This window comes from Salvelinus namaycush, chromosome 19 (genome assembly GCF_016432855.1).
Source record: "Salvelinus namaycush isolate Seneca chromosome 19, SaNama_1.0, whole genome shotgun sequence".
NCBI classification, from domain to species: Eukaryota; Metazoa; Chordata; class Actinopteri; order Salmoniformes; family Salmonidae; genus Salvelinus; species Salvelinus namaycush.
The window spans coordinates 43,192,755-43,219,279 of NC_052325.1; the positions used below are offsets into that span (position 1 = coordinate 43,192,755).

A 26,525-nucleotide genomic window follows, 5' to 3' on the forward strand; every position below is an offset into this window, starting at 1 on the left:
AAGTGAGGTGAGTGTGTGTGTGTGTGTGTGCGTGTATATGTGTGTGCGCATGACACAGCTCGATAAACGTCATAACAGGATATTAGAGATTGCTGTGGAATCTTCACCAAAGATTATGTCCTTGTGTTTTCCCACAATTTTCTTTTGAGCAACAAAATAAAAATTGGGAATTATTTTTTTAACACCTGTGTTTCTCACGCACAAATTGCTGATTTAAAATATGACAATGTTTTAGTTATTGTACTTTCATTTTTTCCAATGTATTTGATTTGTATAAAATGATGGGTTTGTGTTCTGTTGTATTCCAGCTTTGTGATGGAATCTTACTTGTCGGGCTCTTTCAGTATTTCTGTAGCTGTTGATTACCAAGGTGTATATATTGTGAACCTCTCTGATGTTATATTGCTGTGGAATGATGGGGATAGGATTAATACTGGTTAAACATGTGATGCCTGTGCAACTATTCTTCCTTCCTTCACTGTCTAGTTCTTGTCCCCCCCCCATGAAACTGCTGGGATGTATTTGATTTGTTTTTGTCCTTTAATTAGAACTCTTTAAAAAAACAGCTAGTCAGGTTCTTTCACTGCAACGGCCAGAGATTTGCTAGTCATTGTAGAGCAAAAGTCAAATGTCCTGTGTTGCTGTGTCCTTGTGATACAAATGTATGTTCTGAATCATGTACGTCCCCTTACCCCCACCGACAGAGGGGGAACCATGCCACGATGCAGGCCTCAGCCAAGAGAACTGGATCAAGGTCACAAGCAATATAACCCCCAACGCCCCTTTTTAATGAGGCCCAACCAGGAACGGGAGCAAAAAGAATGGCTCCCCTCCCCCTCTGTTTTCCCCCCTTGTCGTAATCTCTTTATAAACTGACTGTCTGAAACTTTCTTTAAAGACTGCCTGCTTCTCTATAGTATGTTCCTTATTTTTTTTTGACTGCACTAAAGATGTCAATCGATGATGTCATGACACAAACCGTCCCCCAAAATGGACAGGTCGGAACTATTTCCAAGAAGCTGAACTGCAACCCTATAACCTAGTGGTCCCAGTGGTCTATAGTCCCCAGTCGGTCGTTTGGTCAAGACGGTCGGCCGCCCTGACCGCGCGGTGACTGTTAAGTGGTCCCTACGTGGTCCACTCGGGTGGTCAGAGAACTCCTCCACCCTCCTCACCCCACGTCCGCTGTGCAACCTCTACCCGGACCACCATCTTGCATGTGCTCCCACTCTGAAGCTGCACCTAAAGCATGACGACATACTTTTAAAGGACTCGTATGTAGAAAAAAACGGATAAATAGATATATTAAAATGAGCAAAAAAAAATAAAGGAGACCATAGTTTACTTTCTTTCGCGGAAGTTGTGTCATTCTTTGCGACATGTGCGTGGTTGTATACTGTTGTTGTGCGGAATGTATTGAGCCCATGAAACACACAGACTCCTTATCAGCAAGCAGCCTCCCATCTAACCCTTATCTTTCTGCACCATCCCACGCTGAGAAGAAACCATACCAGATCTAAAACAAGCGCTATATTTTCACATAGAACATTGAAAAGAGAGATGGTATTGTTAGATGTTACTCTGTAGTCAGTCAGTCTGTCAATCTCAAGGTTCAACAGGATTAGTGGACATGGGCTTTCCTTCCTTCCACTTTCATGTTTTACCTACAAATAGCTCTGGAGGTAAGGCAAGGCCATCAAAAGGTGATGCTGTGAAGACTAGGTGTGTATGTTGTCTGTCTGTCTCTGACTGTGTGTGTGTGTGTGTGTGTGTGTGTGTGTGTGTGTGTGTGTGTGTGTGTGTGTGTGTGTGTGTGTGTGTGTGTGTGTGTGTGTGTGTGTGTGTGTGTGTGTGTGTGTGTGTGTGCTCGACCTTGAAGCCCCTGCAGTGGTCGGTGGAGATGCTAAAGGTGTGTTTCTGAGTTTCATTCGGTTCCTCCAAAAAACAACTCCAAATCAATGTTGTCCTGTAATAAAATCAACAGGGTAAAAAAATATTGATATGAAAATCAGCATCAATACTTGTTGTGAGTGTGTGGGATATGCTTTTCATGATCATATAAAACACAACTATCAAATTCTTACTGAGCCTGTGAAAGCAGATCAAAACATGCCTAATGATGAGCCAAGGCAGTGTACATGAGTAGCCTAAAGGAAACTCTTCCTGTCCTCCATTATTTAGAACTAGGATTTGATTTTTTTTAAATACTCTCTCAAAGGTAGCAGTGGCTAGGAGTGGGATTTGGGTTCAATAATCCTTGACCTAAAACCTATACTTGCATTGGAAACATTGTAGTTGACTTCTTTGTCATCAAGGCTGGGTTTTTTTTGTTGGAAAGTTGTTAGTGTCCCCAAACCTCTCCTGAACTGTGTGACCGTGTCTCTGATATATCTTCCCTTGTAGAATTGTATTCTCAACATCAACACGCTTCAATTTCTTCCATCAGCAAGAGATTGAAGGGAACATAGCTGCAGTTGGTGTAAGAAAGGTAATAGTTTTGCTCTGGGTATCCTCTTGCTGCATGCGTTTTGCCTGAGAGTATGGTTGTCAATGACTACTGTACAGTATATATGAATGGACAAAGCCATCGATCACGTGACACGATTCCTATGTGAAGACTCAATCGCGCATTGAAGCCAAATTAAGTCAGTTAAGGCCTTTGCAGACTGTACGATTTTAGCCGTCTTATGGCACGATTTTGCTTATCCCAGACAAAATGTCCACGTTGTCTGCAAATTCTTAGGATGTAAACAATTTTCGGACGTCTTGGCACGTTCAGTGTGACAAGGTCTAGATCTGCCGATTTAAGTACCACTATGTGCAGTCATAAGCTCCGACAAAGTTCTGGAAGTGTCACATTTGTTTTGCCTTAATTGTGTAGTGTGGCTGGCGTTACAAGCCGATCCCGGTGACGGATCAATAGAAACACGGCTGACACTGAGTATTCACACAATAATATTATTATTGTGAATAGTCAGATTAATATATTAGTTCGATGACACATCTGAAATCAGGCTACCTGATGGGATTTTGATAAATGCACAAAATCAGCAAACAAAAAGAACATTTTATTTTGGTGAAGTTTTGCTGAAGTCTATTTGAGTTCGGACATATAAAGTTTGTATGTGAAAACTAATTCTAAAATGCATTGCTACATTCAGCTTTTCCAAACACATCACCAGAGCATAAGCATCAATTGACGATTGCGCTGCTGGTGCTGGAACATACACAGATCAAATACACCACTGCAGCTGAAGTAGCCTCGCAAGCCAATCGCAGAATGTGACGACAGAACAGAAGCAAATCGTACAATCTGGCCAAGTTGTTATCAAGATTTGTATTTGCTCGATGTTACCAATGTAATCGTAGAAGACGAAAGGCCTTTAAGATGGCGTCACATGGAAACATAACATGTGCAGTTTGAGCTACTCCAGGAAGTGACTTTGAAGGTTAGCTCAGTGCTGCCCCCTCTCATTGTGTAACTCAAGTTGAAGGCCGACCGGGGTAGTAGCATGCTGCCATTAGCAAGAAAACTATCCTAACTTCTGTGCGATTTTAAAAAAGGACATACGTCTGGTGTATTGAAAGCATTATGTATTTGAACAGTGAAGATATAATTTCAAATTTGTCTCCATACTCCAGCATTTTGGATTTGAGATCAAATGTTCCATAATGCATTCATTACATCTATAAGCTTTTATGAATGTGTTATAACAGGTCCCAACCGCATATTAAAGATTGATGAAAAATATCCAAAGCATATCTGTAGCCCATTCATGTCATGCTATGTCAGAGGTCATATTTAGGTATCTTAATAGATGCATCACTACAATGACTGCGTAGTGTCATTATTATGGCTTTTTTCAAAAGTGTGCTTCTGTCATATCAGTGTTAGTGAATACGCCAAAATACATGTATGCTGATATATAGCCTGTACCAACCCCATTTCCCCCTCTGGCCAGTATACACCCGTGACTTAACTTCTTCTTCTCACTGAGGTCAGTGCTTCATGAAGATCCCAAGAGGGATGAATCCTCAGAGTACATTTAACAGATCAAATCATGTAGTTGTGGGTCATATCATAACTCTTTTGTAACTCATTAACAGCCCTCCTACACATGACATTTAAGTTGGCCGTACTGGTCTATAACGCACACATGATGGGTCTATGTATGAATTCCATGCAGTCAATGTAAAGTCAAGTCTATTTTCCCATTCATGAAGCATTTATAGCTAAGCACTTCATGGTAATTAACTGTGCAGTTTGCTACTCTGATCTATAATACCAACATTAAAAGGTCTATACAGTGCATTCAGAAAGTATTCAGACCCCCTGACTTGTTCCACATTTTATGTTACAGCCTTATTCTAAAATGGATTGAATAACAATTGTTCCTCTTCAAGCTACACACAATAACCCATAATGACAAAGCAAAAAACAGATATTTTGAAATGTTTGCAAATGTATTACAAATAGAAAACTGAAATACCTTATTTATATAAGTATTCAGACCCTATGCTATGAGACTCAAAATTGAGCTTAGGTGCATCCTGTTTCCATTGATCATCCTTGAGATGTTTTTACAACTTGATTGGAGTCCCCCCGTGGTAAAATAAATTGATTGGACATGATTTGGAAAGGCACACACCTGTCTATATAAAGGTCCCACAGTTGACAGTGCATGTCCAAGCAACAACCAAGCCATGAGGTCGAAGGAATTATCCGTAGAGGATTGTGTTGAGGCACAGATCTGGGGAAGGGTATTAAAACATTTCTGCGGCATTGAAGGTCCCCAAGAACACAGTGGCCGCCATAATTCTGAAATTGAAGAAGTTTGGAACCACCAAGACTCTTCCTAGAGTTGGGAGCCCGGCCAAACTGAACAATCGGGGTAGAAGGGCCTTGGTCAGGGAGGTGACCAAGAACCCGATGGTCACTCTGACTGAGCTCCAGAGTTCCTCTGAAGATGGGAGAACCTTACAGAAGGACAATCATTTCTGCAGCACTCCACCAATCAGGCGTTTATGGTAGAGTGGCCAGACGGAAGCCACTCCTCAGTAAAAGGCACATGACAGCCCGCTTGGAGTTTGCCAAACGGCACCTAAAGGACTCTCAGACCAATAAGAAACAAGAATCTCTGCTCTGATGAAACCAAGGATACGTATGGAGGAAATCTGGCACCATCCCTACGGTGAAGCATGGGGGTGGCAGCATCATGCTATGGGGATGTTTTTCAGCGCCAGGGACTGGAAGACTAGTCAGGATTGAGGGGAAAGATGGATGGAGCAAAGTACAGAAAGATCCTTGATGAAACCTGCTCCTGAGCGCTCAGGACATCAGACTGGGGGGAAGGTTCACCTTCCAACAGGACAACGACCCTAACCACACAGCCAAGACAACGCAGGTGTGGCGTCAGGACAAGTCTCTGAATGTCTTTGAGTGGCCAAGCCAGAGCCCGGACTTGAACCTGATCAAACATCTCTGGAGAGACCTGAAAATAGCTGTGCAGCGACGCTCCCCATCCAACCCTGACGGAGCTTGAGAGGATCTGCAGAGAAGAATGGGAGAAACTCCCCAAATACAGGTGTGCCAAGCTTGTAGCGTCATACCCAAGAAGTCTCGAGGCTGTAATCGCTGCCAAAGGTAATTCAACAAAGTACTGAGTAAAGAATATAAATACTTATGTAAATGTGATATTTCAGTTTATTTTTAATACATTTGCAAACATTTCTAAAAACCTCTTTTTGCTTTGTCATTATGGGGTATCGTTTGTAGATTGTTGACAATTTAATCCATTTTAGAATAAGGCTGTAACGTAACAAATGTGGAAAACGTCAAGGGGTCTGAAAACTTTCCAAATGCACTGTATATGAATTATATGCAGTCAATGTATTGTCATTTATATTTTATCATTCATAAAGCATTTATTAACATGCCTCAATGATAAAAAAAAACAATATGGACAAAACACAGAATGTTAAAGAAAATATTCACATTTTCCAGATGTAGCTAGCACAGAAAACAATTGTTGAAGTTCAAGTGAAATGTACAGTGAAATACTTAACTTGCAAGCTCTACCCAACAGTGCAGTAATCAATATCAAAATAGTTAACTAATACAGTATCTCAGAAACAGCCGTCCTCCTGGGCTTTTCATGAATGACATTGTATAGGGTTTCCCAAGACTCTTCCTGGAGCTGGCCGCCCGGCCAAACTGAGCAATCGGGGTAGAAGGGCCTTGGTCAGGGTAGTAACCATTCCCAAGAATGGTGCAACAAACAAAAAACATCCAGTCAGCCGCAGTCCTGTGGGTGAAAACAGATAGTGGATGAGAGAGGTTGAAGGAGAATTACAAGAAGCCTGCAAGCTAACAGGCGGGCCACAAACAGTGGTGTGGAGAACGGCATATCGGAACGCACAACTCATCGATCCTTTCCACGGAATGGCTATTGCAGCAGACGACCACACCAGGTTCCACTTATATCAGCTAAAAATAAGAAGCAACTCGTGGACATGCTGGAGTTGGACAATAGAGGAATGGAAAAACATTGCATGATCCGACGAATCACAATTCCTGTTGCGTCATGCTGATGGCAGAGTCAGGACTTGGCGTATGCAGCATGAGTCCATGGACCCAGCCTGCCAGGTGTCAACGGTACAGGCTGGTGGTGGTGGTGTACCGCTGTCCAATCTGCAGCAACTGTGTGATACCATTGCCTCAGCATGGACCAACATCCCTGTGGAACGTTTCTGACTTGTAGAATCCACGTCCCGAATAATTTGGGTTGTTCTGGAGCTAGGGGTATCCAACCCGGTACTAGATGGTCGTACCTAATAAACTGTCTAATATTGAGTTGAACCCCCCCCCCCCTTCTGCCCTCAGAACAGCCTCAAGTCATCAGGGCATGGACCCTGCATTCCACAGGGATGCTGGCCCATGTTGACTCCAATGTTTCCCACAGTTGAGTCGTGTCAAGTTGGTCAGTCTGTCATGAAGAGCAGTTGTTCTTAATGTTTTGTACACTCAATATATATATATATATAGTGTATAATAAATTAAACAAATTAGGGAGGACGCTATATACCGTATAGGGTCAGTGCCAGCACCAAATGTACAATGTGCAGAGATGGCACCGACAGCGAGAGCTGCCTCACTTCCAGTCCTTAGGAACCTTTGCAGTATTTTGTTTTTTTACATTGTTAGCCCAGAAAATCTTAAGCGTTATTACATACAGCCGGAAAGAACTATTGGATATCAGAGCGACGTCAACTTACCAGCACTACGACCAGGAATACGACTTTCCCGAAGCGGATCCTCAACACCCTGCTACAACTCAACTCCCCGTGGAGTGAAAAAAGGTATGCGATTATAGGTGTAAGGGTAAGGATGACAGAGACAGAAAACATTACCGTTTACAGGGAATACATTTCCATCACACGGTAAAGTGGGGAAAAGGGGCTGGACGGAACCAAATCAAATAAAGTTAAAGTTCCCCCTCTCCTACCTATTCTTAGCACCACCTGGCGCACTAACCAAAATACAGGGGGTGGTACACCCAGGTCTTACCTAGTGTGCATGGACATAGTAAATACTACAGGTATATGTATGCCCGTAGGCCTCTTGCCTAAACACTCCCAAAGTGCCTTCCCCCCCTGGGAACAAATGAAACAGAATAATTTCCCAAACCTAGTGAACAATTTGAATAAACCAAAAACGCTAGGTACTATGGAAAACACATACCTCTGCAGGAGCGGCTACAAAATACTTTCAACAACTTTACAGACCACCAACCAATACAGTACATACAAAGAAGCTCTCTCTCCTAACAAAGGAACACTGGGTTTTCAAGCTGCAGGAGTCAGTAATTGCAGACAGCTGTATCCCCTGACGAGAGGGAGGGGTCAGAGCTCCAATTAGTGATGGGCCGACCAATCAGCTGCTTTGGAATCCAGGAAGCCATTTCCTGAAATACACACACACACACACACACATATACACAAACCCACAACACAGAAACTGGGGAACGTAACAATTACAAACAGAAATACTCCTCAGTTTCATCAGCTGTCCAGATGGCTGGTCTCAGATGATCCCACAGGTGAAGAAGCTGGATGTGGAGATCCTGGGATGGTCTGCGGTTGTGAGCCCACTTGGACGTACTGCCAAATTCTCTGAAACAATGTTAGAATTGTCTGGCAACAGCTCTGGTGGACATTTCTGCAGTCAACATTGCAATTCCATGCTCCCTCAAAACTTGAGAAATCTGTGGCATTGTGTTCTGTGACAAAACTGCACATTTTAGTGGCCTTTTATTGTCCCCAGCACAAGGTGCACCTGTGTAATGTTCATTCTGTTAAATCAGCTTCTTGATATGCCACACCTGACAGGTGGATGGATTATCTTGGCAAATGAGAAATGCTCAATAACAGAGATGTAAACACATTTGTGCACAACATTTGAGAGAAATAAGCTTTTTGTGCGTATGGAACATTTCTAGGATCTTGAAACATGGGACCAACACTTTACATGTTGTGTATTTTTGTTCAGTATAGTTGCAAAGTAGCTTAAAAGTAGTAAGTAGTTGCAAAGTTGCTAATTAGCTAAAAATGCTAAAGTTGTCCGTGACGAGATACGAACACGCAACCGTTGGGTTGCTGAACCTTTGAGTTATACATATCATACTAAATTGAGTGTACTATGTTATGTCTAGTCTATGAGACCAGCATGACCATTGACATCAGTGAGAAGAAGAAGATATACCGGCCGGTGTGGGAATCAAAATGGTTCGGCCTTTTGTTTTATTTACTTTTATTTATTTTTTATTTAACCAGGTAAGTTGACTGAGAACACATTCTCATTTACAGCAACGACCTCGGGAACAGTTACGGGGATGAATGAGCCAATTGTAAGCTTGGGATGATTAAATGACCGTGATGGTTTTAAGGGCCAGATTGGGAATTTAGCCAGGACACCAGGGTTAACACCCCTACTCTTACGATAAGTGCCATGGGATCTTTAGTGACCACAGAGAGTCAAGACACCCGTTTAATGTCCCATCCAAAAGACAGCACCCTATACAGGGCAATGTCCCCAGTCACTGCCCTGGGGCATTGTGCCTCCTACTGGTCCTCCAACACCACTTCTAGCAGCAGCTGGTCTCCCATCCAGGGACAGAAGCAAGCCAGCAGTGGGATACAGAGTAGTATGCTTACAGTGGTATGGCAGAAGCACACTTACCCATGTGAGGAAGTTAGTCTAGTGAGCATTTAGCTAGGTAGCCTATGATGACAAAAACGAAAAGTATGACAGAGCCATAGGCCATTTGACCAACATGAAAGAGAAGAGGATGGCATTGGCTTTCAACTAGTTTCCAAGTAGAGTGAGTCCCCCCACAAAATGTACTTGCACACACACACGTGCACGCAAATAAATCAGTACCATGGACAGCCACATGATATTTAGCAACATTGATTGGACTAAATTGTGTTTGGTATCTTTAAGTTTGTTTTCAGTGTATTAAACTAAGCATATACAGTTGAAGTTGGAAGTTTGCATACACTTAGGTTGGAGTCATTAAAACTCGTTTTTCAACCACTCCACAAATTTCTTGTTAACAAACTACAGTTTTGGCAAGTCGGTTAGGAGATCTACTTTGTGCATGACACTAGTCATTTTTCCAACAATTGTTTACAGACAGATTATTTCAATTATAATACACTGGTATCACAATTCCAATGGGTCAGAAGTTTACATACACTAAGTTTACATACACACACCGCCCCCCCCCCGGAACCCTGACCTGTGCACCGGACGTGCTACCTGTCCCAGACCTGCTGTTTTCAACTCTCTAGAGACCGCAGGAGCGGTAGAGATACTCTTAATGATCGGCTATGAAAAGCCAACTGACATTTACTCCTGATTATTATTTGACCATGCTGGTCATTTATGAACATTTGAACATCTTGGCCATGTTCTGTTATAATCTCCACCCGGCACAGCCAGAAGAGGACTGGCCACCCCTCATAGCCTGGTTCCTCTCTAGGTTTCTTCCTAGGTTTTGGCCTTTCTAGGGAGTTTTTCCTAGCCGCCGTGCTTCTACACCTGCATTGCTTGCTGTTTGGGGTTTTAGGCCGGGTTTTTGTACAGCACTTCGAGATATTAGCTGATGTACGAAGGGCTATATAAAATAAAATAAACTTGATTTGACTGTGCCTTTAAACAGCTTGGAAAATTCCAGAAAAGGATGTCATGGCTTTAGAAGCTTTTGATAGGCTAATTGACATAATTTGAGTCAATTGGAGGTGTCTCTGTGGATGTATTTCAAGGCCTACCTTCAAACTCAGTGCCTATTTGCTTGACACAATGGGAAAATCAAAAGAAATCAGCCAAGACCTCGCATCAAACGCATCATGATGTGGGGGTGCTTTGCTGCAGGAGGGACTGGTGCACTTCACAAAATAGATGGCATCATGAGGCAGGAAAATTATGTGGATATATTGAAGCAACATCTCAAGACATCAGTCAGGATGTTAAAGCTTGGTTGCAAATGGGTCTTCCAAATGGACAATGACTCCAAGCATGCTTCCAAAGTTGTGGCAAAATGGCTTAAGGACAACAAAGTCAAGGTATTGGAGTGGCCATCACAAAGCCCTGACCTCAATTCTATAGAAAATGTGTGGGCAGAACTGAAAGGTTTATGCGAGCAAGGAGACCTACAAACCTGACTCAGTTACACAAGCTCTGTCAGGAGGAATGGGCCAAAATTCACCCACCTTATTGTGGGAAGCTTGTGGAATGCTACCCAAAACGTTTGACCCGAGTTAAACAATTTAAAGGCAATGCTACCAAATACAAATTGAGTGTATGTAAACTTCTGACCCACTGGGAATGTGATGAAAGAACTAAAAGCTTAAATAAATAATTCTCTCTACTATTATTCTGACATTTCACATTCTTTAAATAAAGTGGTGACCCTAACTGACCTAAAACAGGGATTTTTTACTAGGATTAAATGTCAGGAATTGTGAAAAACTGAGTTTAAATGTATTTGGCAAAAATGTATGTAAACTTCCGACTTCAACTGTACATCCTTGTTGATTTGATGATGTTTAAATGTTTAAGTTGAAATGGTGCTGGAAGAGCGGAGGCAGGGCTCCTGTTGTCTTTGGGCTGACTTGTGGTTCTAAATCAGTAGTTGTTTAGTAAACAGTCGAATACATTAGCTCGCTTGACCTTGCTGCAGGTAATTTAACTGTTTTTACATGCAATATTTGCTTTGTAGACTTCACCGGACAGATTTTGCTTTCCGGTTTTGTAATTTAACAAACCTATGTGTAGTTGAATTTATTCCGCCACTGTGTGACAGATGTCTTTTTGTTGTCACGGCCTTATTGTATATCACGGTGGTGTATGAACAAATGGGTTATAGAGCAAACAACGCAATTATCACAACATAGGTTGTAAAATGCATTATTCACCATTCACTTCCAAATACATACGGAGGGGAGTATGTGGTGTGGGAGGTGTGTTGGTTCTTCCTGGACTCATACGTTCCCCTCCTCCATCATGTCCACATTGACCCTGACCACAGTGACTTAGCCTTGCTACATAAAGTTGGGACATGGGGACAGGACTGAATATTTATACCTGGCCAGGGGGGGGTAATTTGCCCTGTGATTTTGTGGTTGTTTGCCCTGTGTCTGAGAATGTTTTGTCCAGAGACTCAAAAGCTAATTGAGCTAATTAATTATGTTTGCCTCGATAATGTAATATCAGGGATCTCTTGTGGAATGTCCTCATCATATTCAGTGTAATCTTTCATTTCAATAAATGATACAACAGTGTATGATTGTGTGAGAGGGCACCGATGCCCCTGAGAGAAATGATAAATCATTGGATTTCGTCCAGGGGACAATGGAACCAACCTACACTCACTCACGGCCCACATTTCCATTTTCTGCTCAGCAGACTTGATGTATGTGGCGAGTCGCATCGCAGGCCTGCTCTCTCCTCTGCTTCCCAGCTCCACCCCTCTTTCTGTTATTCATTAGTTAGGATTCCCAGCGACCTTGTGTGTGTGTGTGTGTGTGTGTGTGTGTGTGTGTGTGTGTGTGTGTGTGTGTGTGTGTGTGTGTGTGTGTGTGTGTGTGTGTGTGTGCGTGCGTGCGTGTGTTTGGGTGAGTTTTTCACTTTTTTTCTTGTCAGAAATGATAGCTTATGGGTAACTTTATGTCTGTGTAAAATATTACTGTTCTCAGATTTTTTTATGAATCGATTTTAGATGTTTATGAAAATTGTTTTTTTTACAAAACGCTATATATCCATTGTTTAGCTGGAATGAAATGTTTGTATCCTGTATCTTTGACTGTGACATGTGGTTGTCTCACCTAGACTCTTAGAAAATTAGGTGGTATCTAGAACCTAAAAGGGTTCTTTGGCTGTCCCCATAGGAAAACCCTTTCTGGTTCCAGGTAGAACCCTTTTGTGACAGCCGAAGAACCGTTCTTTGTAAGAGTGTAGACAGATGAACACACTTATTGTATGTCACTCTGGATAAGAGCATCTACTAAATGACAAAAATGTAAAATATAAATAAATAAAAAATGTAAAATATAAATAATTTACACACAGATCTTATATTACTGTTATATATATATACAGTTGAAGTCGGAAGTTTACATACACCTTAGCCAAATACATTTAAACTCAGTTTTTCACAATTCCTGACATTTAATCTTAGTTAAAATACCCTGTCTTAGGTCAGTTAGGATCACCATTTTATTTTAAGAATGTGAAATAATAGGAGAGAGAATGATTTATTTCAGCTTTTATTTCTTTCATCACATTCCAAGTGGGTCAGAAGTTTACATACACTCAACTAGTATTTTGTAGCATTTTCTTTAAATTGTTTAACTTGGGCCAAACGTTTCGGGTAGCCTTCCACAAGCTTCCCACAATAGGTTGGGTGAATTTTGGCCCATTCCTTCTGACAGAGCAGGTGTAACCGAGTCAGGTTTGTAGGCCTCCTTGCTCGCACACGCTTTTTCAGTTCTGCCCACAAATTTTCTATAGGATTGAGGTCAGGGTTTTGTGATGGCCACTCCAATACCTTGACTTTGTTGTCCTTAAGCCATTTTGCCACAATTTTGGAAGCATGCTTGGGGTCAATGCCCATTTGGAAGACCCATTTGTGACCAAGCTTTAACTTCCTGACTGATGTCTTGAGATGTTGCTTCAATATATCCACATAATTTTCCTGCCTCATGATGCCATCTATTTTGTGAAGTGCACCAGTCCCCCCTGCAGCAAAGCACCCCCACAATATGATGCTGCCACCCCCGTGCTTCACGGTTGGGATGGTGTTCTTCGGCTTGCAAGCCTCATTTTTCCTCCAAACATAACGATGGTCATTGTGGCCAAACAGTTCTATTTTTGTTTCATCAGACCAGAGGACATTTCTCCAAAAAGTGCAAACCGGAGTTTGGCTTTTTTATGGCGGTTTTGGAGCAGTGGCTTCTTCCTTGCTGAGCGGCCTTTCAGGTTATGTCAATTTTGCATCTGGTGTGTATGTTTCTGTGTGTTGCAGTGATTGTCCATATGCCACTCATCTTCCATAGAGTATTTATCTGACCCTGTATGCTTCTTTGATGGCTGCAGCATTGTTCTTAGGGCCAAGGGTCAACACAGGAACAGCTAACTAAGGCAGCAGGTCACTCAGCTCCTGGGTGACCAATAAAATACAGGAGAGTCAATGAGTTATTCCCACTGCGGGCTTATTCAATTAGGTTAATTCAATTGAAACTGTATTGTTCCGGAAGGAAAATTCATGAACAGTCCTGGCTTTAGACTGCACACCTACAACACCTCAATTATTTCAAATGTCGTGAGAGAAGTACTCTGTAATTTTTCGCCATGTCATCTCAATAATGGCCTGCTTATTGTTTTCAAGTTGCCAAGATCAGCCAATAAACCCGAAGGAAACGAAAGGAAAACAAAAGAGAATAACAAGGATGATTCATTCATTAATACAATAAATATTGTTTTTATACTGTATATATTTATATTTATATACAGTGGGGTCCAAAATTATTGGATCCCTTGATAAAGATGAGAAAAAAAGACTATAAAATAAATAATACAAATACTGAGCTACACTACATGACCAGAAGTATATGGACACCCCTTCAAATTAGTGTCTTTGGCTATTTCAGCCACACCTGTTGCTAACAGGTGTATACAATCGAGCACACAGCCATGCAATCCCCATAGACAAACATTGGCATTAAAATATCCCGTATTGAAGAGCTCAGAGACTTTCAGCGTGGCAGCGTCATAGGATGCCACCTTTCCAACAAGTCAGTTTGTCAAACTTCTGCCCTGCTAGAGCTGCCCCGGTCAACTGTGCTGTTATTTTAAAGTGGAAACGTCTAGGGGCAACAACGGCTCAGCCGCGAAGTGGTAGACCTCAAAGCTCAGAGAACGGGAACACCGAGTGCTGAAGCTCTTAAAAATTGTCTGTCCGAACTGCCTCTGGAAGCAACGTCAGCCCAATAACTGTTTGTCGGAAGCTTCATGAAATGGGTTTCCATGGCCGAGCAGCCACACACAAGCCTAAGATCAGCATGCACAATACCAAGCGTCGGCTAGGCCCCTTAGTTTCAGCGAAGGGAAATCTTAACGCTAAAGCAGACAGTGACATATTGGACGATTCTGCGCTTCCAACTTTGTGGCAACAGTTTGGGGAAGGCCCTTTCCTGTTTCAGCCTGACAATGCCCCCATGCACAAAGCGAGGTCCATACAGAAATGGTTTGTCTAGATCGGTGTGGAAGAACTTGACTGGCCTGCGCAGAGCCCTGACCTCAACCCCATCGAACACCTTTGGGTTGAATTGGAACGCCGACTACGAGCCAGGCCAATCGCCCAAAATCAGTGCCCGACCTCACTAATGTTCTTGTGGCTGAATGGAAGCAAGTCCCCACAGCAATGTTCCAATATCTAGTGGAAAGTCTTCCCAGAAGAGTGGAGGCAGTGATAGTAGCAAAGGGGGGACCAACTCCATATTAAAGCCATGATTTTGGAATGAGATGTTAAACGAGCCGGTGTCCACATACTTTTGGTCATGTAGTGTATATTGTACGCAAACATTTTTTTACAATGATATTATTTTATACTAATACAATTACTCAGAGGAAAGAGATTTTGTTTAACAAGTTATAAGAATATACAGTGGGGAGAACAAGTATTTCATACACTGCCGATTTTGCAGGTTTTCCTACTTACAAAGCATGTAGAGGTCTGTAATTTTTATCATAGGTACACTTCAACTGTGAGAGACGGAATCTAAAACAAAAATCCAGAAAATCACATTGTATGATTTTTAAGTAATTAATTTGCATTTTATTGCATGACATAAGTTTTTGATACATCAGAAAAGCAGAACTTAATATTTGGTACAGAAACTTTTGTTTGCAGTTACAGAAATCATACGTTTCCTGTAGTTCTTGACCAGGTTTGCACACACTGCAGCAGGGATTTTGGCCCACTCCTCCATACAGACCTTCTCCAGATCCTTCAGGTTTCGGGGCTGTCGCTGGGCAATACGGACTTTCAGCTCCCTCCAAAGATTTTCTATTGGGTTCAGGTCTGGAGACTGGCTAGGCCACTCCAGGACCTTGAGATGCTTCTTACGGAGCCACTCCTTAGTTGCCCTGGCTGTGTGTTTCGGGTCGTTGTCATGCTGGAAGACCCAGCTACGACCCATCTTCAATGCTCTTACTGAGGGAAGGAGGTTGTTGGCCAAGATCTCGCGATACATGGCCCCATCCATCCTCCCCTCAATACAGTGCAGTCGTCCTGACCCCTTTGCAGAAAAGCATCCCCAAAGAATTATGTTTCCACCTCCATGCTTCACGGTTGGGATGGTGTTCTTGGGGTTGTACTCATCCTTCTTCTTCCTCCAAACACGGCGAGTGGAGTTTAGACCAAAAAGCTATATTTTTGTCTAATCAGATCACATGACCTTCTCCCATTCCTCCTCTGGATCATCCAGATGGTCATTGGCAAACTTCAGACGGGCCTGGACATGCGCTGGCTTGAGCAGGGGGACCTTGCGTGCGCTGCAGGATTTTAATCCATGACGGCGTAGTGTGTTACTAATGGTTTTCTTTGAGACTGTGGTCCCAGCTCTCTTCAGGTCATTGACCAGGTCCTGCCGTGTAGTTCTGGGCTGATCCCTCACCTTCCTCATGATCATTGATGCCCCACGAGGTGAGATCTTGCATGGAGCTCCAGACCGAGGGTGATTGACCGTCATCTTGAACTTCTTCCATTTTCTAATAATTGCGCCAACAGTTGTTGCCTTCTCACCAAGCTGCTTGCCTATTGTCCTGTAGCCCACCCCAGCCTTGTGCAGGTCTACAATTTTATCCTTGATGTCCTTACACAGCTCTCTGGTCTTGGCCATTGTGGAGAGGTTGGAGTCTGTTTGATTGAGTGTGTGGACAGGTGTCTTTTATACAGGTAACGAGTTCAAACAGGTGCAGTTAATACAGGTAATGAGTGGAGAACAGGAGGGCTTCTTAAAGAAAAACTAACAGGTCTGTGAGAGCCGGAATTCTTACTGGTTGGTAGACGATCAAATACTTATGTCATGCAATAAAATGAAAATGAATCACTTAAAAATCATACAATGTGATTTTCTGGATTTTTGTTTTAGATTCCGTCTCTCACAGTTGAAGTGTACCTATGATAAAAATTACAGACCTCTACATGCTTTGTAAGTAGGAAAACCTGCAAAATTGGCAGTGTATCAAATACTTGTTCTCCCCACTGTATATACAGTATATATACGTATATATATATATATATATACAGTACCAGTCAAACGTTTTGACACACCTATTCATTCAAGGATATTTCTTTATTATTATAATTTTTCCTACATTGTAGAATAATAGTAAAGACACCAAAACTTTGAAGTGTGCAAAGCTGTCATCAAGGCAAAGGGTTGCTACTTTGAAGAATCTCAAATAGAAAATATATTTGGATTTGTTTAACACTTTTTTGGTGACTACATGATGCCATTTGTGTTATTTCATAGTTTTGATGTCTTCTCTATTATTCTACAATGTAGAAAATAGTAAAAAATAAAGTAAAATCTGGGAATGAGTAGGTGTGTCCAAACTTTTGATTGGTACTGTATACACTACCGTTCAAAAGTTTGTGGTCACTTACAAATGTCCTTGTTTTTGATAGAAAAGCACATTTTTTGTCCATTAAAATAACATCAAATTGGTCAGAAATCCTCAAGTCCTCAACTGGCAGCTTCATTAAATAGTACCCGCAAAACACCAGTCTCAATGTCAACAGTGAAGTGGCGACTCCGGGATGCTGGCCTTCTATGCAGAGTTCCTCTGTCCAGTGTATGTGTTCTTTTGCCCATCTTAATCTTTTTTTTTTATTGGCCAGTCTGAGACATGGCTTTTCCTTTGCAACTCTTCCTAGAAGGCCAGCATCCCGGAGTCGCCTCTTCACTGTTGACGTTGAGACTGGCGTTTTGCGGGTACTATTTAATGAAGCTGCCAGCTGAGGACTTGTGAGGCGTCTGTTTCTCAAACTAGACACTCTAATGTACTTGTCCTCTTGCTCAGTTGTGCACCGGGGCCTCCCACTCCTCTTTCTATTCTGGTTAGAGCCAGTTTGCGCTGTTCTGTGAAGGGAGTAGTACACAGAGTTGTATGAGATCTTCAGTTTCTTGGCAATTTCTCGTTTGGAATAGCCTTCATTTCTCAGAACAAGTATAGACTGACGAGTTTCAGAAGAGTTTGTTTCAGACCCCTTGACTTTTTTCACATTTTGTTGCGTTACAGCCTTATTCTAAAATTGATTAAAAAAACATTTTCCTCATCCAATCCACACACAACATACCCCATAATGACAAAGCAAAAACAAGTTTTTAGAAATGTTTGCAAATGTATATTTAAAAAAACAACTGAAATAGTAAATGTACATAGGTATTCAGACCCTTCACTCAGTACATTGTTGAAGCACCTTTGGCAATGACTACAGCCTCTAGTCTTTTGGGGTATTATGCTACAAGCTTAGCACACCTATATTTGGGGAGTTTCTCCCATATATTTTAAGATCTGGCCACAGATGGACCCCACTTTGAGAAACCCTGACTTAGAGTATCTTTGATGTTACCTAACAAACCCCATGTTTGCAGGGCTATGTGCAGGGGGTCTTAGATACACAGAATAGGGTCTACAGTGTTTTTTTTGTATACATGCCTTCATTATAAATGTATTAAGCACTGAGCAGATAGAAGTCTGATATTTTTTTTTAAATATTATTGTATCCTCTTACAGTCTGCAAAAATGTATAGCAAAGTCATGTCAACAGCCCTCACAGAGAATGCCCGTATAACTGAGTTAAATACATTTTTTTTCCTGTTTTAGCATTTGGGGTCAATGAAGATCAACAAATTCAGTGCACACTGTCATTCATCTTTATTGATTTATCTATTGTATACATTCTGTGTAAACATAAGACTGTCCAAGACTCAGTGAACCCCTCTGGAACAGGGAGGAGCCCAGTAGATTATGGGTACAGTGTTGAAAAGGCTGTGAGGTTACAGTTCAGTGTGCAGTAGATTTTTGGCTTTCTTCATGTTCTCGGCCACTGTGGAGAAAGGGGCACAATAGACAAGAAGCTTGAGCAAAAATCTATTCACCAGGGAAGGGGTCAATTCCATTTCAAGTCATGAAGAGAATGGGAATGCAATTCAAGAATTGACTGAATTGAAATGGCCCCGACCCCAACCTTGCTTTACAAATTCTGTTAGTAGTCTAGATAGACCAAACAATTCATTATTTTAAACTTCCAGCAATTACAGTAATAATTTGCTTAATTTCTTGACTAATAATAATAATCATGCTTTCACTTTTCAGATTTTAATTTGAGCAACTGACGCCTGGATTTGCCCTTATCACACTCTTTCCTACTTCTTCAGCAATTTTGTCAGAAAACCTTGACACACTCTTCCAGTAAAACTTTCATATACATAGTATTCACCCACCCCCTCACCCGCCCACCTTTTCTCCAGCTAAGAACTATGAAGCATTCTCATTATTTTGTGGTTGCATCTCCCAACTCTCTGTCCCAAATAGTTAGGGGATAAGGAGAAGGAAGAAAGAGTAGAACCTAATTAATAAGTAAGGTCAGTTTGTGTTAAGGGGGAAAAAAGTTGGGGGGGATGTGGGTGTGTGTGTGTTAAGCCCGTAACAGGAGGATAACTGAATCTCATAGGACCTCATTAGGGATGAAGAGAAGAAGAGGTACACTCACAGTACGGGATGTCGCTCGGCTTGTAGGCGAACATGTGGCTCCTGTACTTCCCAACAAGCTCAGCACGCACAGTCATGGATGGATCTGTAGAAAAAAGGTGTGTGTGTGTGTGTGTGTGTGTGTGTGTGTGTGTGTGTGTGTGTGTGTGTGTGTGTGTGTGTGTGTGTGTGTGTGTGTGTGTGTGTGTGTGTGTGTGTGTGTGTGTGTGTGTGAGAGAGGGGGGGGGGGTGTAAGGGGGGGGGGGGGTTACAGAGACAGTTATCAATTTTGGAGGAGCACTACGCCATAACTTCAAAGAAGAAGTTCTACATTCCAGACAGGGTTGGGTGTTAGAGAATGCCTGCAGCCACATGTTCCTTTCAACCAGAACACATCATTATGGGTGCATGAATAACTAGATTGTAATGCTTTATTCATACTACTCAATTTCTAACACTACGGCGACTCATACATTACATTGATCCCTGAATCAAAAATGCATGTTGTCTGATTGTTATTTGGTTAATGGCTACTAATTCAAAGTAAAGTTATATGAGGCACTGAATACAGTTACATCAAGTATCTCACGGCAAGCACTGGGGATTCAGAATGAATGGGGTTTCATTTCCTAATTGAGAGATGTCCTCAGATGACATGGTAGAAGAAGAGAGACCCACCAACAAAGATAATTCTTGGAACGTAGTGGCCATCTGGTGCCAGATTGGTGTCTGTAGTCTCATGCTGAAAAATATATCCAAATTACATAAAAATATACATTTATAATATCATCTCACCTTAACATTTAATATCTAACATGTATCTACAGGTAAGGAAATAATTCAATGCATGATTCAATGTTTTATCTGTGATTGGAATATGGTTATAACCACATCATTGCATTGCTTCCAATGAGTACATGTTGAAAAAGCATTAAAAAGATAATTACAATCAAATTGAGCATGACAAAATCCTCTTGGGCAAGTTCCTGTACGGCTTTATCAGCAGCAAACGCCTTCTTCAGAGCTGTCAAAGAGCCGTGACAGAATGGCAGTTAGTGAGAACCCCACCTTCAACTTCAACACTTTATCCTCATAAAGTGGAATTTGTATATGTATTGCAATTCCTTTGTCATTTAATCCCTTACAAATGATCATGTCTAGAATATAATTAAAATCTTGATACAAAAAGACCAGAATGACTTGAATTGTAAGGCAACAAAGACCTTGGTTGGGGGGCACTGTGGTTAGATGAAGAATGTGTGAGTATAAAAGTACAGCAGTATCACCTTGACTATGAGGACAATCCTCCATGTGATGAATGACCATCAGAGGCTTCTTACTGTTGGAACACGAGGACACAGTCAAAAGATGAACATATTCCACTGCAGAATAGGTAGTGGGTGGATGTGCTTACAGAGAAGCAAATAATGTCTCTGGGAATATACCAAACCCAAGGCCTGAGTGTCATTAAGGATATATGAGTGCACATAGATTGTGCCAGTACCAAATGGTATTCTAGTCCCTATTCAGTGTACTACATTTGATAGGACTCTGGTCAAAAGTAGTGCACTATGTAGGGAACAGGGTGCCATTTGGGATTCAGGCACTGAGTAAATATGAGGATTTCAGTTTCAATTTGATTTGTTTCTTTGGGGACATTGAATTAATGGGGCATAGTGACATAATCATTGTGAGGATAGGACTGTGACATAAGCAGATACACTATATGAAATGAAGGCTATTCCATGTGAGAAATTGCCAAGAAACTGAAGATCTCATACAACTCTGTGTACTACTCCCTTCACAGAACAGCGCAAACTGGCTCTAACCAGAATAGAAAGAGGAGTGGGAGGCCCCGGTGCACAACTGAGCAAGAGGAAGGGTACATTAGAGTGTCTAGTTTGAGAAACAGACACCTCACAAGTCCTCAACTGGCAGCTTCATAAAATTGTACCCGCAAAACGCCAGTCTCAACGTCAACAGTGAAGAGGCGACTCCGGGATGCTGGCCTAGGAAGAGTTGCAAAGGAAAAGCCATGTCTCAGACTGGCCAATAAAAAAAAAGAGATTAAGATGGGCAAAAGAACACATTCACTGGACAGAGGAACTCTGCATAGAAGGCCAGCATCCCGGAGTCGCCGCTTCACTGTTGACATTGAGACTGGTGTTTTGCGGGTACTATTTAATGAAGCTGCCAGTTGAGGACTTGAGGATTTCTGACCAATTTGATGTTATTTTAATGGACAAAAAATGTCCTTTTCTATCAAAAACAAGGACATTTGTAAGTGACCACAAACTTTTGGACGGTAGTGTATACAGTACCAATCAAAAGTTTGGACACACCTACTCATTCCCAGATTTTACTTTATTTTTTACTATTTTCTACATTGTAGAATAATAGAGAAGACATCAAAACTATGAAATAACACAAATGGCATCATGTAGTCACCAAAAAAGTGTTAAACAAATCCAAATATATTTTCTATTTGAGATTCTTCAAAGTAGCAACCCTTTGCCTTGATGACAGCTTTGCACACTTCAAAGTTTTGGTGTCTTTACTATTATTCTACAATGTAGGAAAAATTATAATAATAAAGAAATATCCTTGAATGAATAGGTGTGTCAAAACGTTTGACTGGTACTGTATATATATATATATATATATATATATATATATATATATATATATATATATATATATATATATATATATATATATTCTTATAACTTGTTAAACAAAATCTCTTTCCTCTGAGTAATTGTATTAGTATAAAATAATATCATTGTAAAAAAATGTTTGCGTACAATATACACTACATGACCAAAAGTATGTGGACACCGGCTCGTTTGACATCTCATTCCAAAATCATGAGCATTAATATGGGGTTGGTCCCCCCTTTGCTGCTATAACAGCCTCCACTCTTCTAGGAAGGCTTTACACTAGATGATGGAACTTTGCTGTGGGGACTTGCTTCCATTCAGCCACAAGAGCATTTGTGAGGTCGGGCACTGATGTTGGGTGATTAGGCCTGGCTTGCAGTCGGCGTTCCAATTTATCTCAAAGGTGTTCAATGGGGTTGAGGTCAGGGCTCTATGCAGGCCAGTCAAGTTCTTCCACACAGATCTCGACAAACCATTTCTGTATGGACCTCACTTTGTGCACCGGGCCATTGTCATGTTGAAACAGGAAAGGGCCTTCCCCATGGCTATTTTCTGGCCACTCTTCCCGTAAAGCCCAGCTAGGTGGAGTGTACGGCTTAAAGTTGTCCTATGGACAGATACTCTAATCTCTGCTGTGGAGCTTTTCAGCTCCTTCAGGGTTGTCTCTTTGTTGCCTGTCTGATTAATGCCCTCCTTGCCTGGTCCGTGAGTTTTGGTGGGCGGTCCTCTCTTGGCAGGTTTATTGTGGTGCCATATTCTTTCCATTTTTTAATAATGGATTTAATGGTGCTCTGTGGGATGTTCAAAGTTTCTGATATTTTTTTATAACCCAACCCTGATCTGTACTTCTCCACAGTTTTGTCCCTGACCTGTTTGGAGAACTCCTTGGTCTTCATGGTGCCGCTTACTTGGTGGTGCCCCTTGCTTAGTGGTGTTGCAGACTTTGGGGTCTTTCAGAACAGGTGTATATATACTGAGATCATGTGACAGATCATGTGACACAGATTGCACACAGGTGGACTTTATTTAACTAATTATGTGACTTCTGAAGGTTTATCTTATTTAGGGGCTTCATAGCAAAGAGGGTGAATACATATGCACGCACCACTTTTCCGTTTTTATTTTTTTTATTATTTTTTGAAACTTTCATTTCACTTCACCAATTTGGACTATTGTGTGTATGTCCGTTACATGAAATACAAATAAAAATCCATTTAAATTACAGGTTGTAATGCAACAAAATTGGAAAAACGCCAAGGGGGATGAATACTTTTGCAAGGCACTGTAGGTCCTGTGGTTGAGTGTAGTCTGGCCCAGGAGTGTGAAGGTGAACGGAAAGGCACCCTTGCTGTCGCTGCCTGGCCGGTTCCCCTCTCTCCACTGGGGTTCTCTGCCTCTAACCCTATTACGGGGACTGAGTCACTGGCTTAGTGGTGCTCTTCCATGCCGTCCCTAAGAGGGGTGCGTCACTTGAGTGGGTTGAGTCACTGACGTGATCTTCCTGTCCGGGTTGGCGCCCCCCTCGGGTTCGTGCTGTGGGGAGATCTTCGTGGGCTATACTCGGCCTTGTCTCAGGATATTAAGTTGGTGGTTGAAGATATACTTTTAGTGGTGTGGGGGCTGTGCTTTGGCATAGTGGGTGGGGTTATATCCTGCCTGGTTGTCCCTGTCCGGGGGTATCATTGGATGGGGCCAGAGTGTCTCCCGACCCCTCCTGTCTCAGTTGCCAGTAATTATGCTGCAATAGTTATGTGTCCGGGGGCTAGGGTCAGTCTGTTATATCTGGAGTATTTATCCTGTCTTATCCTGTGTCCTGTGTGAATTTAAGTATGCTCCCTCTAATTCTCTCTCTCTCTCTCTCTCTCTCTTTCTCTTCTCTCGGAGGACCTGAGACCTAGGCTAATGCCTCAGGACTACCTGGCCTGATGACTCCTTGCTGTCCCCAGTCCCCCTGGTCATGCTGCTGCTCCAGTTTCAATTGTTTTGCCTGCGGCTATGGAACCCTGACCTGTTCACCGGACGTGCTACCTTGTCCCGGAACTGCTGCTTTCGACTCTCTCTCTCTCTACCGCACCTGCTGTCTCTAACTCTGAATGATCGGCTATGAAAAGCCAACTGACATTTACTCCTGAGGTGCTGACCTCTACAACCACTGTGATTATTATTATTTGACCCTGCTGGTCATCTATGAACGTTTGAACATCTTGGCCATGTACTGTTATAATCTCTACCCGGCACAGCCAGTAGAGGACTGGCAACCCCTCAGAGCATGGTTCCTCTCTAGGTTTCTTCCTAGGTTCCTGCCTTTCTAGGGAGTTTTTCCTAGCCACCGTGCTTCTACATCTGCATTGCTTGCTGTTTGGGGTTTTAGGCTGGGTTTCTGTATAAGCACTTTGTGACATCGGCTGATGTGAAAAGGGCTTTATAAATACATTTGATTGATTAATTCTTTACACCTATCAGCAACGGGTGTGGCTGAAATAGCTGAATCCACTCATTTGAAGTGTTGTCCATATACTTTTGTATATATAGTGTAGCTATAATAAAATGTTTCACTCAGACATTTGAAAGATTGTTCTAATTTTCAAATGTACGCCACTAACCAAAAAACACAATTGCAATGTGATATGTCTTGTGTATTTTGTCTAATATCTTGTCTTACCTTTCTGTCATTGTCATCAGGGCTTCCTCATAGGTCTGGACCCAAGTAATGTCATCCCCCCATCCTGAGGCAAAATAAAAAAATTATATAATAAAATATATACGCCATTTAGCAGATGCTTTTATCTAAATGCGACTTACTGTCATGCGTGCATACATTTTATGGTTGGTAAGGGGATGGAACCCAACTGAGCTACAAATGACCAGATTGGACCAGATTGATTTAATTTGGTGTTAATGTAATGGGGATGAGGATCTGTTTTTAGTAGTAAAGTCCAATGGAGGTTAGATATGTTAAGTCTTACCTCTTGAGAGAGTTTGAGGGCCTTGCTTTGTTTTCTTCTGTATGGACACTTCCATGCAGGTGACAAAGAGCAAGGCAAAGAGAGACCACCGATACATGGCGTTCACCAGTTCTAAGAGTGGGGAGAGAGAGGGAGGAGGAGGCAGTCAAGTCTAACTGTTAAACTTTAATTTTTTTACATGGGACCCTATGCAAAAGAAAATCTCATCAAAATCGTTACCAAAAGTGGTGGTCAGATTCTCAACTACAATGCCCTATGCAAAAGCCAACTTCTCAATAATCTCGGAACCTTGCACCAAATCTCAGGTGCACTGGCCAGTTTACATTTATTTTACCAGTCAGTCACAATGAAAGTAAACCTTCCTTATGATAGGGTGGTGAAGACCATACTCAACTATGTTAGACTATCTGTCTCGGAATTCGCTCACACACCCTTGATGCCTAGACCTCAAAATCATTTCTGCATGCCAAGGATCCTGATTTTGGATCTGACAATGGAGCAATGAATGAAGACTTTGCAGGCTGTGTGTCAGAACAGGATTGACCGGTTTAATTACAATGATGTATGTGCTAGAATACTTAAAGCCTAAATGGCACAGTGAATGGGCACATAACAATCTAACACCTGTGTATATTGTCTATCACTCTTGACCATATAAAAGTGAAGTACCATTAAAAAGGGACCCTGTCGAAAAAAACATGGCTTTTATTTTGCTATTTCTACACAATTGCCTAATGAATAGTACTACTGTATAGGCCTACTGAAACAGACCAAACTTGTTTGTTTAAGTTTCCCATTTCCTTAAAGTATTCCTTTTCCTGATAATGACACAGGTATATTAGACTAGAGTGTTTTTAAATGCTAAAACAAAATCCTGTACTGGTATACTATATTTTAGAGTTAGCGTAGATAATGTTAATTTATTCACAACTTCAAACCGTTTATTTCGTTGTCAATCTGCTTCTTCTTTGGCCAAATGGCCAGGGGAAAATGAAGGTTTTAACATTACTGAATGTTGACACCGATAGGCGTATACGCTACCCAGATTATTCAAATGCTGCATCAAGTGAACATAACAATAGTACAGGTTTCAACTGAGGAATGTTTTTCAATAATATAAATATCTTACCTATTGCACAGGCGTACGAGGAGTGTCTGGAGCCTATGTCCAAGCTGACAGTAACTTGGTTTTGATTTTCCGGTCTTTTTATAGACAACAGAACTTACCAAACAGGTATGGGATTGGCATTACACGAAACAAAGCAAATGAAATGTAACGCACAAATACACTGTAATAGGAATTTCACAAAAGGAGATAAGTTGTTGCTAAAGTCAATCAAAAATCTATCCAATTTATTACAATTTGCAACAGGGATACACAACCCAGTACAGAAGAAGATAAAATGTCTAACTGGCTTCTTGGAGACAGGCCCTTTATCCTAATCAGACAGCACCAAAAGTTCTGTAAACACCAGACCAATAGGGTCGTAAGGAAGTCAAAACAAAAGTCTGTGACTTTGTCAGCTGCTACAGAATCACACGTGTCCACAGAATGTCATTACTAAAATACAACAG

The 26,525-nt window shown here is 41.7% G+C and overlaps 1 protein-coding gene across 1 annotated transcript; it reads right to left on the reverse strand.

Annotated features, from left to right (window-relative positions):
• Positions 1–18,630: 18,630 nt before the first annotated feature.
• agr1 (anterior gradient 1) lies at positions 18,631–25,050 on the reverse strand. Its single transcript, XM_039014207.1, has 7 exons — positions 24,951–25,050; positions 24,647–24,710; positions 20,611–20,663; positions 20,272–20,348; positions 20,003–20,066; positions 19,347–19,430; positions 18,631–18,680 (listed from the first exon to the last, which is right to left on the reverse strand). Exons 1-7 carry the CDS (start codon positions 25,045–25,047, stop codon positions 18,631–18,633), a joined length of 489 nt encoding a protein of 162 aa, XP_038870135.1. The 5' UTR covers positions 25,048–25,050.
• Positions 25,051–26,525: the final 1,475 nt, after the last annotated feature.